This window comes from Cryptomeria japonica, chromosome 5 (assembly GCF_030272615.1).
Source record: "Cryptomeria japonica chromosome 5, Sugi_1.0, whole genome shotgun sequence".
NCBI classification, from domain to species: domain Eukaryota; kingdom Viridiplantae; phylum Streptophyta; class Pinopsida; order Cupressales; family Cupressaceae; genus Cryptomeria; species Cryptomeria japonica.
In genome coordinates this window covers 527131666-527151866 of record NC_081409.1, presented here as the reverse complement: position 1 = coordinate 527151866, position 20201 = coordinate 527131666, and the positions used below count along the sequence as shown (strand labels likewise).

The 20201-nt window shown below is 41.1% G+C and overlaps 1 protein-coding gene across 1 annotated transcript; it reads right to left on the bottom strand.

The window, feature by feature from the left end:
* Positions 1–15210: 15210 nt before the first annotated feature.
* On the bottom strand, positions 15211–16159 carry LOC131060943 (protein MAIN-LIKE 1-like). The gene is made up of 2 exons (XM_057994406.2): positions 16124–16159; positions 15211–15981 (listed from the first exon to the last, which is right to left on the bottom strand). Exons 1-2 carry the CDS (start codon positions 16157–16159, stop codon positions 15211–15213), a joined length of 807 nt encoding a protein of 268 aa, XP_057850389.2.
* Between the last annotated feature and the right edge of the window lie 4042 nt (positions 16160–20201).

The window sequence follows — 20201 nt, the reverse complement described above, 5'->3', positions numbered from 1 at the left end:
TGGGATCCAATGACTATTGTCCTTGCTAGCCTTAAGAGTGTTGTACATGAGCATGAGTGTCTTTGAGATAATATGCATTTGATCATTGTGTTTTCTTTGTTTGATACACACTTGCCAAGAGTAGACTAAAAACACCTCACTATTCCCAAACACTTTTTTTGCAAAAACACTTGTCAAGACACAAACAATTATCCAAGTCCTTACCCACAAAGTCCAAAATTGCATCCAAACTCCGTCTGTCCCATGTCTCATAAACCCAAGTGAGAAAACTAAGAGTCCATGCTCTCCATCAAGGTTTAGATTCGTCCCTTAAAACACCAACTATTGTCAAAATCAGGGTGGTCATGGCCCTTCATACAACTTGCCATTCGAATCGATCCTCTATTGAGTCACGTTCATGCCAAGAACAACCTAGTCATCAAGTTTCTTCTAAGTCATCACTATCTCACCTCCTCAATCAATCATCCTCAAATTTCCTAAGGACAACACATCAAATCAATCTCCCACCACTATCAAATCAATTATCAAAATCCAAATCCAATCATCCTTTAATCCAATTTAACCTCACATTAAGGTTGCATACCTTGTGAAGTTCCATTTAGACCTCATCATTAATCAATTGGCTCTCGTGCTTGAAGAAGAATCCTCTCCATGTATCTTTTGCCTAATCCTTTTTGAGTTGATCAAGACTCTTAACTCACGCCTTTACTTTGCTTAGGGTCATTAGTCAACCCTTGGTGGAAGAGAGGCTTTTTAATCATCATTCCAAGGTCTAAATTTTACCCAACTTGGTCATTACCTTGATTATGGTTTCATCCACTACCTAAAATCCTCATCCAAGGACTAAGGTGTCAATCCTAATCAAATCCGGGCTCTAATCCAAGAACCCCACCAATCAACAAAATCCCTTGTCATCAAAGACAAAATCCAAAATTCCACAAACATCTTGCTAAGTCCTTTCATCAAAGATTTCCTCCTCCAAGCTTTTCTAAGGTTATTCATGTATGGTCACAACTTGATCCCAAAAGAAAAATATGGCTAAACAATAATATGACATGCCAGACATTAGTATCCTATATGAAGATCCCACGCAAGATCCTACACAAAGTGGGCAACCTAGCAATCAAGATCAAAGCCAAAATCCTAACATAGTTAGCCAAGATGAACTCTCTCCGGAAGTGCAAACTTTCCTAGCAGACTCTTATAACCAAGAGATGGTTGAAAAGTTCATCCAACACAATCCTATTGCACTTCTAAAAACTCTCCTTGAAAATGGTGCTCAACTTCCACCAGAATTTGATAAATCCACTCTCGGCCAACAACCACAAGGAGATCTTACGTCCACACAAAGTGCTACACCCGCTACTCAAATTCAATCAATGCCACCCATGGCACCTCCCACCGTGGCCTCCATCGCACCTCCTTCCTCCTTACCATCTATACCACTATCAAATCCGATCTCATCTATCCTCCAACACATTTCTATACCACCTCCTTCCGTTCAACCACATATATCTGTTCCACAAACTTCCCTTCCTGTCAACAATGTCACAAATTTTATCTAGGCTGTACTTAATCCTGTCACAACAGTTTGCGGACCGCAACCAACTATCACCCAAGTCCCTGCAGCATCGGTCATCACATCTCATGTTCCCGCTTCCTCATCATATCAATACATTGGTGGTGGTGCACCTTCCTTGACTCATCCAATTCTTGGGGCAAATATGATTTATCATTACCAAAATCCACAACAAGACCTCATCAAGGAAATTCAAGACATGAAAAATATCATCAAGGATATGAAAGAAGGGACTAACAAGAAGGAAACTTACTCATTTGAGGAATTTTTTCCTTGTCCTTACAACCCGTCTATATCAGTTGCACCTTACCCTTCAGGATTTGAGATCCCTAAATTCACCAAGTATGAGGGCAAAAGAGACCCCCACGACCATGTCCGGGAATTTCACATCTTATGTCAAGAAGTCTCCTATAGTGACCTATATTTTCACAGACTCTTTCCCAAGAGTCTTGTTGTTCACCAAAAGTGATAACCCAAGACACCTACAAATCTATCTATGAGATAGCCGATCTCAATCAATGAAACACCTTAGGGCTTGGACAACATAACATAGGATCCTAATGATCCTCCTGCACTTCAGGTTCTGCTAGACCTAGGGGGGGACACCCTTTTGATGCATTGAATACAACAATCACAAACATAAGACTGCATCAACAATGAGTAGACAAACCATTCCACAAGCTCACCAAATTAGGAACACACTACAGATTGGCTAGATCTATATAAATCATAAATGAAAACAGAGCTTGGAATGAGAAGAACACACCCCTAAACATAAAGGGAAATAGATTTATCTTTTAAATTGTTTGATCTGAAAGACATCCCCAAACTTGTAAGATCAGTGCCTTATCCAAGGGCAACAGAGTCACACATCAAACTATAAATGAAACCTTATACTGCAAATCCATCTTCATTATTAAATATTCATGCATTTAATGCCTTGCATAAATGCATTACTCAACTCACTCACAAATAAATCAAATCCAGACACTATATTCCATTATTCATGATTTATTACAGAATTTAAATTCTTCCTTGAAGAATCCCTGCAAACAATCACAATTACCTCCTTGAGATAACAAATCTCATCCTCCTTGAGGATCTGATCTGAATATAATGAAAATACAAATCCAGAGACAACTTCTGTGTGAATTTGTGCATGCCTTACATACACAAGAACCTGCAGCTAAGAACACCTATAGCAAAGAATCGAACTCCATTACTGAAAGGATAACCCTTCTCTGTACAAGCTGGAAGAATACTCAGAATTGGAAGCCATGAAAAAATGGAGCCATTCTCCAAATTTCTGGAACCCTTACAACTGAGAAGAATTGGGAATAAAAAGAGGAGGGAAGAAAATCAAATCTGCAACTGAAAATATCAAATATCTTCTCTCTAACTGAATTTTGTTTCCATGGAAATTGCTTCCAAAATATCTCACATTTGTCAAAATTAACCTCATAATCGGATTCCTCACTTCGAGAGCTTTCTGGCGATATATAATACTTTATATTTTGGCCAAAATTTAGACCCTGGGCGAATTAATCCCCATTTGTGCTCAATCATTTAAATTTTTTGAAATTTAATATAGTTGAAACTATATCATTTACAATTTTAATTTTAATTTTTGGCTCTGATCATGCTCCTGACACTTTGCCACGTGGTAGCCTCCGATTGGTCGATGGGGTCCACTGGGTGCCACCTGGGATGACACCTCATCACTGCCACATGTTCGCTTGCTCATCCGCCACTTGGCCGCCACGTGTACGCCACATCATCGCCACCTATACACCACCTCATCGCCACCGGGATGGGACCTGCCTGCTGGACGCTGACCGCACCTGCCACCTGGCTTTTGCAACTTCGCAGGGTCTAACGTTCGTGCATCTTCAATCTGTGAAATAGCGCGAGCTGTTGATCTCCATCGAACATGCTCACTAGTTAATCTTCTTTTCTCTGCAAAATTCCACCTATCTGCCTTGGGAAGCGTGCAGGTGTGGGGTCCACCTATTCGTTGCTCAGTCACCTCCTCCATCACCTCGAGATCTGTGCCCACGCATGGGCCCACCTTGGGCGCCAATAGGCACCATCCGTCAAAAGCCTTTATGGCTTAGACATATTATTACTGTGCGTTCTTGCTTATAAACATTAAAAAATACCACTTCCCAGCCAATGTGGGATATATGCATCTTCCTGTAGCTGCATTTTTTGAGCTCTTTTCTTGAGTTTTAATGGCGATTTCCAGATTTGATCGAAAATGTTGGTCTTCAAACAACACGTGAGGGAGGGAAAACACTGGTAAGGTCACGGACATTGGCTTTACACCTGCCAAATGCATTTGCTACATTTTAAATATGGCCTCCAAATAGCCAAACAGAGGGGAATTTGATTTGCAGCTACTACCCATGCCACGCACATGGAGAATGTTGGGAGAATGGTGGAGCTTGGGCATACACCTGCTCATCTTCATTTGCATTGAAACTTCAAAAAACTTTAATCTACCACGCAGGGGAGGAGCTGATACAGTTTGCAGCAGTTGCTTCAAATCTTTTAAACTTGCAGCCCCTTCTCCAGCCACGCAGACATACTCTGCAAACCCTCCACCACACCATGTTTAGCAGGGAGAATAAGGAAGAATAAGTCTTTTTTTTTTTGCTTCCCAAACTCCACGTGAGGGAGGGGAGACTGGAGAAGTTTCAATTTGATTTAAAAATTCCCCCTTTCACCAGTCACGTGAGGGAGAATGCTGGGGTTTACCTTCAAACTTGAGGAAATTTCTGCATCATACGAATTTCCAACGCCTGGCTATCACCATAGAAAATCACGGCCAAGGGAGGAGAGGATAGCATTGTTACATCTGCAAGTTTTATTATGTTTTATTCGATGATGCCTTCTCTACCCAGCCATTTCGTGCCACAGACAAGGAGGAAAGGATGTTGGCAACTTCTAGTTTTGGTTTATACATTTGCTGGAGTTGCTATATTTTTACAGTGTCATTGCTATTTGCTTGAAAGATTTAATTAATTATCTTCAATCAAAACACATTTGGCTGAATGTTTCAAAAGGCCTTCTCATAGCACATTCCATTTACTTTGCACTCAAAAACCAATTGAATTATAAGATATACTTGGCTTAATAAAACCAAATATTCTTGCCTCCAACTACAAATAGCTTACACATTAACATGAATTTCAGACCATTTCACCATTAAAAATAATGCACGGGCATGAGCCAGGTCGGGCCCCAAAGTGGGTCCGACTAAAAAAAATTTTGTTTTCAAACAACTGACTTCTGAAATGCTTCACGGACCTCAAACATACCTCTGGAAATGATCAGCATCATTTTTGGATCATTAATCCGCATTTTACAACCTTCAGGCAATTACACCACAATTTTCGCATTTAATCACGAAGACGTAATTTTCAAACATGTCAAAACACCTTTCTGGAGCTCGCCATCTGACAGGCGTGTACTCTGATATACAAGGATGACTTCTACCAAATGGTTTCTCAAGATGAGTCCCGAGCAAAGAGATATTAATTTCCGAAAATGCCCAACTGGCTTTGTCGACACTGCGGACCTGATGAAGTCAATGTCCTAGCAACACATGACACCTTTCTCAAAAATATCAAACGACCTCCGTAGGCCCTCAAATTTGGAACACAAGTATCTTTAAGTACATACTAAAACTTTGGATTCTTAGTTCGATCACCAGACTGACAGGATGCAAACGGCGCGCTCACAAAAATGGCTACATTAACTGATATAGCACTGATAGTACGGATAACTAAATTTGATGGCAAAATGAGCTCTTTTGAAAACCGATCAAACGGATTGACAGAGGCTTGAAATTTGAAACGTAGCTCATCATTTATACTAGTAATAACCTGGAGCAAACATTATGGCATGACGCTTACTGAGGCAACTTTTACACTTATGCGAAACAGGGCTCCGACTAGCTGTCGAAACAGGGACTTGCCAAACCACACAAACTACAAACAGATTTGGCTTTGAAAACTAAGCAAATGGATTCCTTAGGACTTGAAATTTTGCAGACTAACTCACATTTATGCATATAATTGAATCCACTTTTAATTTATCCATGACGATCAACAGGGCAAAATGTGTAATCGCTCAAAGTAGGCTACTCAATAAAATCTGCATTTGTGCCTAAAATGCACTTCCAGCTCACCCCTCAAACTAGGTACCTCACAAACTTATCCAAACTGAATTCTGAAAGTTGCACATCACTGAATAGGCCAAATGAAAGGTGTAGGACATGAATCCCGAGCCTTACCCTCTGAAAATCAACTGGCTTCATTTTACCCCCTTGCTAACTAGGGCATTCAAACTGACTTATTTTAATCATTCAGAAATGCAGGGCAAAATTTTGAAATGGGCCTATAAACTTGACTCAGTTTTAAATACTCCCAACAAGTCTCACAGGAGATGCCTTGGCATGGTTCTCATCTCTACCACAAGGCTCCATTGTCTCCTTTCCAGACTTGGCAGAGAAATTTGTAGCTCACTATGCCTACAACATGGCTAATGATGTTTCCATGACGGACCTATGTAACACAAAACAAAGGCCCGGAGAGAATTTTGCCAACTTCTTACAAAGATGGTGACATCTTATCAAGAAATTACAGTGGGACATGCCAGAGCAACATCAAATTGAATTATTTCAAAAGAACTTGGTACTCAAACTTTCAAGACCTTTCACGTCCCAATGTATCAAATCCTTTCAAAAATTGACCGATAAGGGCCTTGCACTTGAACGTGTCTTGTTGGAGGAAGGAACCTTGAAACATTACCAAAAATCAACACAAAGTTCTTCCTCTTATCATAACGGCAAGCCAAAATTTTGGTCTAAAAACAAAAATGTGGTCAACGATGGTGTAACTGATGCAAAGCAGGTCCAAACCGTGGTTGCTCCCTCAAAATCCACCACCAATAATCATCAATTCAACAACCAAAGCAATCAAAATCAATCCCAAAAACCTCACAACAATGTCTTAGTCCAGGGACGACCACCCCGATCAAATAATAGAACTCCAAGAGACTTCACTCCTCTTGCTGAGCCTATTGAAATGGTGTTTCAAAAAATTGTCCAAGCAGGTGTGGTGGTGTTTCTGATCACTCGCTCGTTTGACCCCAATCAACCTAAACCAAGATGGTATAATAAAAATGAGTATTGTGAATATCATAGTATCAAGGGGCATGATACACGAAAGTGTATGAAACTTAAAATCTACATACAAGATCTCATTGATAGGGGTGAGATTGAAGTAGCAAATGCAAAACTTGGTAATAGCAATGACAAACTTAAAATGTACCAGGAACCTTTCCCGTAGCACGATAAAGGAAAAGGCTCATCATCTAACGTAGTGGGTTATGACTACACCAATCACATAACCGACTTTGACTCTTTAGTGGGTCGCATTGAGCCCATAGACAACCATGTTAACATCATAGCTATCCAAGGAGTTAACCCTCCCCCTCCCCAAAGCAGACCAAATCCGGCTAGGATAGTCATTCAAGGCACCATGCCTTCCACCTCCCAAAATGACTGTAATGTAACCACACGCTGAGGCAAAGTCATTGTCCAAGGAGTTCCTCCCCCACCAAACCCCCCACCCATGTCTTCCACCCACCAATATGACCTCCTAGACCAACTTGGGAAGACCCCTGCGCAAATTTCCATTCTTGAACTTCTCAAGACTTCCCCTGTACATAAGGAAATTTTGGAACAAACCCTCCTTGAGTCCCGTGTTCCTGATAACATCAATGCTACTCAATTCCAAGCTCTCATTGGAAACCTTGCTGCCCAGCAGTACCTTGTGTTTACCTCCAAAGATGCTTCTATAGATGAAGATCACAACAAACCTTTGCACATTGAAGCCCTTCTCCAAAAACACAAGGTTAAACATATTTTGATAGATGGTGGATCCGAACTTAATCTATGTACATACAAATTAATAAAACAATTGGGACTTTCTAAGGACTTGGTAGACATATCAGGAAGGATCACCATAAAAGCATATGATGATGCAGAAAGTGTTTCGAAGGGCATGATCACCTTACCTCTTTAAGTGGGCCCTATTACAATTGAAACCCCTTGCCAAGTACTAGATCTTGACCTCTCCTATAAATTTTCCTTGGGCAGCCATGGATTCACTCCTTGCAAGCTATGCCCTCCACCTATCACGAATGCATCAAATTCCCCTATAATGGAAGAGAGATCACTATCAAAGGTGATCCCCAAGCTTTTCAATATTGCAAACTATTAGAGGGGAAGCATCCATATCATTGCCCACTATATAGACCCTCGCCAACGCCTCCATCTAACACATCAAATGTTGCCTCCACTTCATCCCAATCAGATAATCAAATCAAGATCTTGGACAATGGCTGTGGAGAATGCAAATTGGAGGACGTCTTATTAATAGGAAACCTCCCTCTCTCTCCTAAGTCATTTGGCAAATTGAAAGAGCTCAAAAATGACCTGAAACCAGTCATGCAATGCCAAAACACCACCTTCCAGCAATGGGGCCCACTTGATGAGGAGAGCCTCGAAGCATATGTCTCTTCATGGCTGTACCAAGAAGAGGATGAAGATCCAACAAAAATATCCAAAAAGATGTATCCAAAAGCATCATTCATAGTGGAAAAAATGGGTTACAAAGGACATGGCTTGGGACCAGAGGAGAAAGGAAGAAAAGCACCCATAAATCCTATCTCCTACAAATACAACAGAGGCTTGGGGTACACCCTGGTGCCTAAGATTACTATCGCTGGTGCCCCTTCTAGTCCTTCTTTGGATATCAAAAGTGCTAATGAAGAGGAGTTCCACGAAATGCCTTATGAATACGAAATGATATCTTCTTTGACACTCATGTCAATACCATTACCCCCATAACCCCTTCCACTTCACACAAGCTAAATCTTGTCCATCCTGAACTCATAGACTAGGGCTAGCAAGACAAACCCACATTAGACATCCGCGTCGATGATAATGCTCTCATTACTCTCCCGACGGTGCGAAATATGGAGGATTGTAACAGAGTAGAGGGTATTCAACTTCATGAAAAGGGATACTTTGGTAGTCAGGTCAATGCCCTTAGCCACAAAAAAGATAAAGCAAAAAACATGATTCCTTAGGTGAAAACCTCTCTGAGGCACCTTTGGATGAGCAAAAAATAAAAACAAAGGGCATATCCGAAAGTGAAAACCTAGAAAAGGCACTTGACAATGAGGGACTTGACCTCCCTACCATTGGTTACCTTCCACATGATAGATCAAATTTGCTGATAGAAGAAATAGATAGCATCAACATGGGCACTGAAGCCATCCCACAAAATGTGCTCATTGCTAAGTCCCTCACAGAAAAAGAGAAACAAGATTTCATTAACTTCCTTACAGAGGTAAAAATCAATTTTGCATGGTCCTATGCCGATATGCCAGGGTTGGATTCTACCTTGGTGGTTCACAATCTTGCTGTCCGCCCAGATGCAAAATCTGTAAAACAAAAATTGTGCAAAATGCACCCGCATATTGCTCTCCTGGTCAAGGCAGAACTCCAAAAGATGTTAGATGCATAATTCATCAAACCCATAGACTACGCTGAATGGGTCTCCAACATTGTACCTGTCGGCAAACCCATCGGGGCATCCGCATCTGCATAGATTTCTGAGATCTAAATAAAGCTTGTCCTAAATATGATTTTTTGCTCCCCAATATAGATATGATTGTGGACCTTATAGGAGGACATGAGATGCTATCGCTTATGGATGGATTTTCTAGATACAACCAAATCAGGATTGCAAATGAGGATCAGCATAAAACTGCATTCACAACATCGTGGGGTACCTTTTGTTATCGAGTCATGCCTTTTGGTCTCAAAAATGCGGGAGCTACATATCAACGTGCCATGACAACAATTTTTCATGACCTCTTACACAAAATTATCAAGGACTATGTGGATGATTTGCTAGGAAAATCTATGACAAGGCAAGAACACATTTCCATTCTAAAGCAGATCTTTTAAAGATTAGAAAAGTACAAACTATGCCTGAATCCCAAAAAGTGTGTGTTTGGAGTCACATCAGGAAAATTATTAGGATTCATTGTTTCCCACAGAGTCATCAAGGTCGATCCAGAAAAAGTAAAAGCTATCATGGAAATGCCTCCACCAAAAACTCTCAAACAACTGCACAGTCTCCAGGGGAAACTACAATCTGTTAGATGCTTTATTTCACAACTAGTAGATAAGTGCCATCTATTTGCACACCTCCTGTGCAAGGACACAAAATTCAAATGGGACTGCTTATGCCAAAAGGCCTTTGAGAAAGTAAAAGAATATCTAGCATCACCTCCAGTATTGATGCCGCCTACTCCTGGAAAACCCCTTATTTTGTATATATGTGCTACTGCAGTGGCATTAAGGGCATTATTGGCACAAACAGATGATCGAGGAAAGGAACATGCCATTTACTATATCAGTCAAACACTGGTAGGGTATAAACTCAATTATACCCCCATTGAAAGAGAATTTTTGGCATTGGTGTTTAGCACATAGAAACTCTGACACTATATGCTAAACAACAAAACAAAACAAATTGCTAAAATTGATCCACTTAAATATCTCTTGTCAAAAGCTACTCTCACTGGCAGAACCGCTAAATGGGTCGTGCTCTTAAGCGAGTTTGGCATTGAATACGTGGACAGAAATGCAATCAAGGGACAAGTCATTGCAGATCAGTTGGCTGAAGCTCCGCTTCCAGGTGACCATCCTCTTCTCACATAATTACCAGATGAGTTCATTATGACTGTTACCACATCCTCCACATGGCGATTGTACTGTGATGGCTTCTACACCCAAAATGGATTAGGTGCAGGAATATTATTGGTCACACCTCAAGGAGATGGCATCCCGAAATCATACAAGATAGCCTTTGCATGTACCAACAACATAGTAGAATACGAGGCTCTCATCACAGGTTTGTGCTTGGCTATCCACTAGAAAATAAAGGAGTTACAAATCTATGGCGATTCCTAGCTTGTCATAAAAAAAGTCAATGATGAGTACCAGACAAAATATGATAAACTCCTTCCCTACCGTACCATGGTTGAAGATCTTAAGAAAAATTTCACGGCAATCAAGTTTGATCAAATCCCACAAACAAACAACAGGGTTGCAGATGCAATGGCCACCATTGGCTCCCTCCTTCAAATGCCAACACACAATCAAAAGTGTGAGTTCTTGGTTAAGAAATTGTTTATACCGACATATGACCTACCAGAGTCTGAAATGGTTTATGTTCTCATTGGTCCCGAGTCCCCTTGGTATCAAGAAACCTTCGCTTTACTCAAAGACAACACCATTCCCCCACATCTCACCAAAAGCCAACAACAAACATTCATTTGTCGATGTGCTCGTTACACCATCCTTGGAGACACCCTATTCAGAAGGCATTTTGATGGTTCCCTCCTAAGGTGTTTAGATAAACAAGAGGCAGAATGGGCATTACGTGAAGTACACAAGGGTATATGTGGGGCACACTCAAGTGGGCTCACATTGGCTAAAAAACTTTTGAGAACAGGATACTATTGGCCTAAAATGGAAGTAGATGCATATAACTATGTGAAGAAATGCATCCCTTGCTAGCAACATGGTGACAAGATTCATGCTCCATCACAAGAATTGCAACCATTTATTACACCATGGCCCTTCTCACAGTGGGGGCTTGATCTCATTGGGAAAATTCACCCTCCATCTTCCAATGGACATAAATTCATTATCACTGCCACCGAGTATTTCACCAAGTGGGTAGAGGCTATCCCTCTTACTTTTACCACTGGCAAGCAAATATCCAAATTCATCCTGAACTACCTAATCTGCCGATATGGCATCCCAAAAGTTATCATTATAGATAATGGCAGATAATTTAAAAACTAGGATGTCAAAGAACTCTGCCAGAAAATTCAACATCCAACTTCATTTTTCCACTCCATATTACCCCCAAAGCAATGGTCAAGCTGAGGCTTCTAATAAAACCTTGATAAAAATCCTCAAAAAGACAGTCAATGAAGCTGGCCGTGATTGGCACCTCCAACTCCATCCTGCTTTGTGGGCCTACAACACCTCCATCCACACCCCCACAGGTGCCACCCCTTATTCCTTGGTCTTTGGCTCCAAAGCCATCCTTCCCCTTGAGATCGAGATCCCCTCTCTAAGGGTGTCACTGCAAAATATCTTACCAGACGAGGAATACAAAATTGCCCGCTTACAAGAGCTAGAATTGTTAGGTGAAAGGCACCTCAAGGCCTTGAATCATCTTCGGGTATATCAAAACCGTCTACGCATGAGTTATCATAAAAAAGTCAGAACCCAAGAATTCCAGATTGGTGATCTTGTCCTCATGGAGAATCAGAAAAATCTACAAGAAAGAGAAAAGAAAGGCAAGTTCGAGCCTAATTGGCTTGGACCATATGTAATCACAACAAAATATGGATCAGGAGCTTATCAGTTGGATGTTCCTAAAGGCAATCCTTTGGATGATCCAATGAATATCATGCACCTCAAAAGATTTTATGCCTAGTCCTCAGAAAGTCTTAAATTGTCAAAAATAAAAAATAAAAAAAATAAAAATAAAAATCAAGAAAAATACAAAAAAAAAACAAGAAAAAGATCCTGAAAAAAGCGTCACTTTGGTGAAAACCTGGTAAATAGGCACCGTGTGACACACAAAAAAAAAAGCAAAAAAGAAAGAAAAAGAAAGAAAAAGAAAGAAAAAGAAAGAAAAACAATTCGTCCACCAGTGAAAACCACTTTGTGGCGCTATGGCCAAGTACCTTGGTGAAAACCTCCATGCAAGCACCAAGGTAAATAACTGGATCCACTGTCTATCAGGTCGATACTACAAATCACCCACCATTCACAACATTCCTTCTCCTCCACCTCTCAATAAAACACGTATGATGACGAGTCTTCGCCTAAGCCATGAACAAGGAATGTCCCATTAAACTGAGCTTTTATGCCTCTGTGTAAGCTTCAAGAAGTCTTGAGAAACAATCCCAAGTCCGCAGGTCACTCTCCAAAACCATAAAAAAAAATCACTTGCCTAAATCCACAAATCCACTTTGCCCTAGGGATGATTCCTTCCCTTGCCTGGAAACCTAATCCTCCATCCTAGTCCTACTCTTGGCAAGAGGTATCATTTGGTCATAAAAGAATTGACCTGGTAGATTTTGTTGGATCTTTTCATTTAGACTTGCATCTTTTTCCCTACGACTGCAACTATTTACGTCTTCCTGGGTTTTCCATATCCAGGTATGTTACAATAGCCGCATACTGGGGCATATTTTTATAGCATGGCATGTTTTGGATCTCTCTTGTATAAACCGACGATCTGGTATTAGTGTTTGTCAACACCTACCTTTTCGTGTACAAGAGTTATCAGTGTGTTTGAGGGTCTCCTTGCACGTATCCACAACTCTGTATCAGTGTTTCTTAATACTTGCATAGCTATGTGTAAGGAATTCCCGTTTATTTGAAGAGTCAATCCACGCCTTGGGTTTCTCATGGCATCCTAATTTCTATAATTAGAGGTGCAAGTCACCCAGGGCAATATCAAACTAGGTTGGCTCTCCACATTTGTTGTGCACAAAATCTCACTATCATTCCATAAAATCCTAAACTCAATAATCCCATGGAGTTCTCAATTTCCCCCATTTCCCATCTATTCCATATTCTTCTATCTAAGATTATTGTGTTATTATTGGCATATTCCCTCTTTCTATTATTTATTCACGTCATATAGATTGCATTACTTATTTCATTTAGATAGTCATTTTCCACAAAACATTTAGCATATAAGGTTGCACTTAGGTTGTATCACATAAATAAAAGATACTTTTTCATCCATATAACATTACATTTAGATTGCATCATAAATCATTTCACATCTACAAGTCCATCACACAGGTGCATTTATACATTAAGCATAAAAATCACTCATCCTGCATCCAAAACCATGTCAGCAACACATCACAAACATACATGTATAAGCATCCACTCTGCATCATAAATAAGTCAGCATAACACATCCATAATTGCATCCATATATGACATCATAAGAAAAACAAAAAGAATCCATCACAATAAAGGCTACACATCATCTATCACCAATCAAATCATGTATACATATATATAAAGAGGAAAATATGTCTATCATGATACAATGTCGCCCCGAAGGGTCAAAATATAATACACAAGCAAAAACAAGGAGCTAGCTCTTCCCTCCTGTCTCTCCATTCCCCTCTATTGTACCTCCTCCCCCTGATCCTCCTCCTCCCCTTGATGGTGGCCGAAAACCCACTGATCCCCCTATTTGCTAGCTCTAAGTCGATCGCTAACTATGGGTCCTATGAGACTGCACACTCTTAGTGTACAAGGCTGCTCATTGTCCTATAGGCACTACTCCATGATATAGCCCCCTATAATACTGTGCCTCTCGGGATGACCTCTCCACCCTCTCTCGCTGCTGCAGACTATCAGAAAATATTTGTGCCAATCCTGTAGGAACCAATGCTTGCCAGGCTGCATCCCTCTCCCCCCGTAGCCGTGTCACCTCCACCTCCACCCTCTGCACTCTGGCCTGTAACCCCTCTAACTCGACATCCTGCCGATGAAGAGAATCCTAGAGCCCTGTAATAGCTGTACCTATCCGGGCCTCCTCCAACATCCTCTCTACCTCCTCCCCCTCTGCCCTCAAGGCATCTACCTCTGTCCTAGTAGTATGGAAACTCTCTGTCAAATCAGCTATCTCCCATGTCAACCTCTCCACCTCTGCCCCCATGCTCTGCCTCTGAGCCCTCTCTACCTGTAGCTCATCCTCTACTGAATGGAGCCTCACTCTATAATTATCCCGCTCCTGCTAAACATGGTCAAACTCATCCTGCGACACTCCTCTCCTCTCCTCCGCCTGTGTCTCAGGGATATCCATAGGAACAGCCTCCCCTCTCTCACCAACTATAGCCTCCTCTCTCTCACCAACTGTGGCCTCTGCAGCCTCTCCTGCTAGGGCATCCTCTCCATCTCCCTCCTCCTCCTTTGGATCCCTCCGCTACACAACCCAGACTCTCCTCTGTTGTCTACCCACACCACGCCCTACGTAAACCATAACTCTCTCTCCTGGGACATCATCCTCCCCACCTACCACCTGATCAACCCCTGGTTCCAACTCCTCATCATCCAAAACTCCAAGAATGGTAAGCCACACTGACAAGTGCCCCTCCCACCAGCTCCTGTAACCACCTGTCATGCCTGGATCCTCCCCTGCCCCCATCCGCTCATCCCAGACTATGTGAAATGTTATCTGGAAGCTCGTCTGGGCATCCAAGGGACTCATTGTAGGCCCCCAATACCTCACCTCCCGTGTAATCTGGGGATGCACTGGAATATCCCCAACTATATCCGCTATCTGTCCAAGCTGTCGAGCCACCCTGAATGGAGCATAGTACTCCATGATGTAGACTGATCTCCCAAAAATCCACATCTTCACTCCCACCCAGTGAAGCTGCTAGTCATCCCTCCATCGCTCACATCCCAAAAATGGTCTCCATGTGAACTACACCAGCTCATCCAGAATCCTCCTCCAAAACCACACAGATGTTGTCTGTGTAGTGCAGCAGTCCCCTGTACCTATCCACAAATGGCTGTCATGGCCTGCTATCCTGAACCCCAGTGGTCGAGTCACTGCAATATGCTCCCACACCCAGATGTGTAAGAGTGTGACCCCAGCAGATAAACTGGCATAATCCCTGTAAACCACTAGATGCATGTCATGATACAACTGGGCTAGCATCGCTAACCCCCATGCATATTGTTGACCATCATGCAGCATGAAATACAAGCATCTGCTCCACCCAAGAGGAAATCCATGGCCACCCAAATCTGGAATGATCCGCCCACTCAGGAACTTGCGAATCACCAAGACCAATCGAGGAATCTTCCAAACACCCATCGCCCGGCCCAAGTGCATCCTACTCTTGTCTAACATAGGTGGCGTCTCATACTTGCACACCTTCCACAGATAAAAATCAACTGTGTCCAACTGATACTCAGGGATCACACCACGAATGGGGATCTTCAAGATCCTCCAAACATCTAATAAAGTGACTGTGGCCTCTCCAGTCGGCAAACAAAAGGTGTTATACCGACTATCCCACCTCTCCACCAATGTTGTCATCATGGCAGTACGTGCTCGTATCCTCGACCACTTGCCTACGTAATGCAACCCTAGTGTAGCTAGAACCTCCAGCTCATCATGGGCTAACTCATGATAGAGACTCATCATGGTAGGCCAATGCTCTCTTGAGGCTAGTGGTCCCCTCTCCACCTGCATCCATTAGACAAAATCATTACTTTCACATCTCAAAACCCCCTCCTGACCTCTAGAACCAACCATGCCCTTCCCCCCATTCCAAAATTCTAAGCCAAAATTGCATTTCCACCCATCCCAGGCGCACGTGCTGATTTACCATGCGCTCACGCCAAAACTGTGACGCTCGCGCCATTTTGTAGGTGCTGCGCCAACACAAAAATCCTACCCTCTATTGACCCCCTTCTAAGCCCATCAATGCGAGTGTCTGCACTTCAGCGCGAGCACCCGCGTAATCCCTTGGGCACCCACGCTGAAGTGCGAGCACCCACGTCAAAGCGTGACTGCTCGCGCTGAAGCATGAGCAGCCGCACTGATCCCCCCATTCCCCTCCCAAAAACTTCTATTATACCCGACCCCCAATGAGCGCCCACGCTGATCGCTAGCACTCGTGCTGGCCTAGAGGCACGCGTGCTAAAACAGCGATTAGCGCGAGCGCCTCGCCTAATCTTCACCCCTATTTCTAGCCCTAAAATTTACCTAAAATCAAAAATTTCAAAAGAGTGATAGACCTACTCACTAGTGGTCCATATCTTGTCAGTCAGTCGAATCGTCGGATCCTCTCAGCGTGATGATCATGAACTAGAATGTTGTCCATCTCTCCTTCTCTTCTTCTTTACTTTGAGTAGCTGCAAGGCTTGTGTGTAACAATGACCCCTCATTGGACCCGTTGTGGCTTATATGGGCCCCCGTGAGGGCCCATTTTCCTCCGTGGTCTCACATCTCCTATTCTTCTTTCCAAATTCTTCATGACTGCTTCATATTTCTTCCTCGTTTATCCCTTCCACCCTAATTCTTGTTCCTCTATTTTTGAGATTTTTTTGTTTTTTTCTCTAAAAAATTCTCGAGGGGGCATACACCTCCCATGCTTTACGTTGGGGCATCCTTTTCTTCTTCTATCTTCTACACATCGCCAAATTTACTGCTGCATAAAAGAGGGGCAAAATGTAGACACCTAACAATAATTATTTTAATTATTTTTAATTCCTCACATAATTAATTAATTAATTATGTTAATTCAAATTTTCCTCAATATTAATTAATTATGATTAATATTGTCACTATAGTATGTAATTGATTTATTAAAATAAATCAATCCCTCTTTATTCTTCTAAAAATTAAATCCTCAAAAATCTTCCTCTTAGCTATTTAATTTCAATTAATTAGTTAACCTACATGATTCCTACAAATCATCTTCCTAATTCATCATTAACCTAATAAAGTCTTCTAGAAATTCCCTAAACTCACTTAACCTTATTCTTCTAATTTTTAATTCCCTCCACTCATTCTCTCTCCTAGTCAAATCCTCCTACAAATCCTATCCCACCTAATCTTTCCTCTAATCCCCCTCCTAATGAGTTGCTAGTGGCTAATCATCATGATTAGCCACAAAGTCAACTCCTTGTCGATCCCAAAAGAAAAAGATGGGTGAACAACAATATGGCATGTCGGACATTAGTATCCTATATGAAGATCCCACGCAAGATCCTACACAAAGTGGGCACCCTAGGAATCAAGATCAAAGCCAAAATCCTACACAAAGTAGATAGAGCACAATGGGACGTAGAGAAAGCATAGTTGATTGCTGATAGGGACACTTATAGCAGAGAGATCTATACTTATAGCCTCTTGAGATACAATAGTGGCTATAGCATAGAGAGCAGATGAAATAGTTTAGGAGTTCATCAAGACTATCACAAATATCAATATGTGTGAGGCTATATGGGAGATAGGAGAGATAGGGAAGGAGACCAAATACTAGAGCGATTTGTATGAGGGTGTGGTAACAATAGAGCAAAGAGCACCATCATATTGGGCACAAAGTGGGTCATGCAGCAAGACACACTCACGGAGGACTCAAAGTAGCACGAGGGTGATAGGGCCTATAGACACATAAAACAATTTCCATTAAAATTTTCTCTTAATTATTCTTAATTTTTCCTACATCATCAAGTGGACCCATTATAATATTCATTTCTCATTCTTTGTTATAGTATTCATTATATTAATATTCATATCCATATTCATTATTTCATTAAATCAATAATATACCCATTTCCATTGTTCCATTAATTTCATTTAATAACATAATCCATTAAATAATACATATTCCATTATTCATTAAATTCACAAATTCCTAATCTTTCTATCATATTCAGTACATCCCCTATGACCCTTCTCAACACCAAAGTGGGTAAAATACAACAAACACAGGGAAACAGTGGTGGTTGTGGTCGCCGACCCATCACACACCATCATGTGGTGTGGAGCGGGCCTACAACCCCAACACACACCATAATGAATAAACATGACAAGGAAAATAAGGATAGTGTGTTTCAAGATCACCAACCCATCACACACCACAATGTGGTGTGGAGTGGGTTGGAAGCCCCGCCAAACACACAACATTTAAATGGTAATAAAAAAACACATGGAAATAATGAATAGTAGTGTGTGGTGATGGTCGCAGACCCACCACGCACCATTGTGTGATGCATGGAAGGCCTACAACCATCACCTCGCACTAATATAACACGGTGATATGATAATCAATGGAACAAAAATCAAATAATTCAAAAGGGTTTAAGAAAACCCTAGAATCATGGGGAAGAAATCATACCTGGTATAAAATTCGATGAAGTCTCCCTCCCAGCCTAAGCAAGATTAAAGTGAAATGAATGTAGATTACAATGCTAAAGGGGGATTAATAAACCAAGTAAAAAGACTCCTATTCAAATTACTCGACCAGGTAATTAATAATTGAATTTTATTAAATACGTGCAAATCAGGTTTCTAAACCTGGTTTGCACCTGGATGGGCAAAACATGGAAAAAGAGGTGTAAACCCTATTTGCACCTGAATGACACACTTGGTGTAAATCGGGTTTACAAACTTGATTTGCACATAAATTATATTTAAGTGAAAAAAAGAAAATCGAGGGGGGAAAACGCACTAACAACAACATAATGTCTTGCAAAGTGTGCAGTGAGCATCAATACCATAAACAAGCACAAAATTTTGTGGGGTACCCTCATATTTTTGAAAAAAAAAATCGAGGATAACATTGGCTTTGATTGGGGAACAATCTTTGATTATTTAATAAGAATGAGCGAAGGTTGTATAATACTAGCACTCTACATGCCTCTGTCCATCTATTGAACTAGAGTCAAGGGACAAGGAAAAACTAAAAAACACAAAATAAGAAAGGGAAGATCAAAACGACTTGCCAAAACTTCATTGAGTGAATAATTTGAGATGCTGACCATTGTGTGGTAATGAAAATGGAGTTTCATCATTGTATGCAAGAAGATAATTGCCTTCACCACAATGCTGATGAATGGGGAAAGGTCATGTCCACAAGGAATCAAACTTGTTGTGCATTCCTTTAGGCTCGTGCCTTGCATCCCAAAGCAAGACAAGATCACCAATTTGAAGGTCTCTTTGCTTTGTTTTTTGTCAATAAGTGCTTTGACTTGTTTTTGATGTTCTAAAATATGATCAACCACCTGAACTCTCTTTCTTCAAGCTGTGAGAGAAACATGATGCACTTATCCAATAAACTCTCATATGTTTGATCCTAAATAGACTTTACCAACTTCAAAGCTGATATCTCTAAAGTAAGCAAAATTTTTGCATTAGTACCATAAAGAAGTTGAAAAGGTGGTAACCCAATTGCTCTCTTTGGTGTAATTATATTTGCCCACAAAGCATCAATCAACGCTTTATGCCACAAACACTGATTTTCATCAACCAACTTCTTAATTATTGTAATTAGACTCTTGTTGCTTGATTATGCTTAACCGTTACCCTATGGATAATAATCTAAATAATGGGTAAGAGTAATATGATACTCAAAGCAAAATTGAGTAATTTCGTATGAAGAGAAATAGGTAGCATTATCTTCTACTATCTTGTTTGCAACACCAAACCTACTGACAATATTTTCTTCTATAAAATCACACACCACCTCAGATGCAGTGTGTTTGACAGGAATTGCTTCAACCTATTTAGTAAAATAATTTGTGGCAGTCAAAACATAGTGATGACCTGCACTGGATGGGGGATTGATTGGGGCAATAAAGTCAATACCCCACTGCTAAAATGGTTCCTCAATCACCATTGGTTTTAGAGGAAATGTTGCAAGCTTGGATTTACCAACAAACTATTGACACAAATCA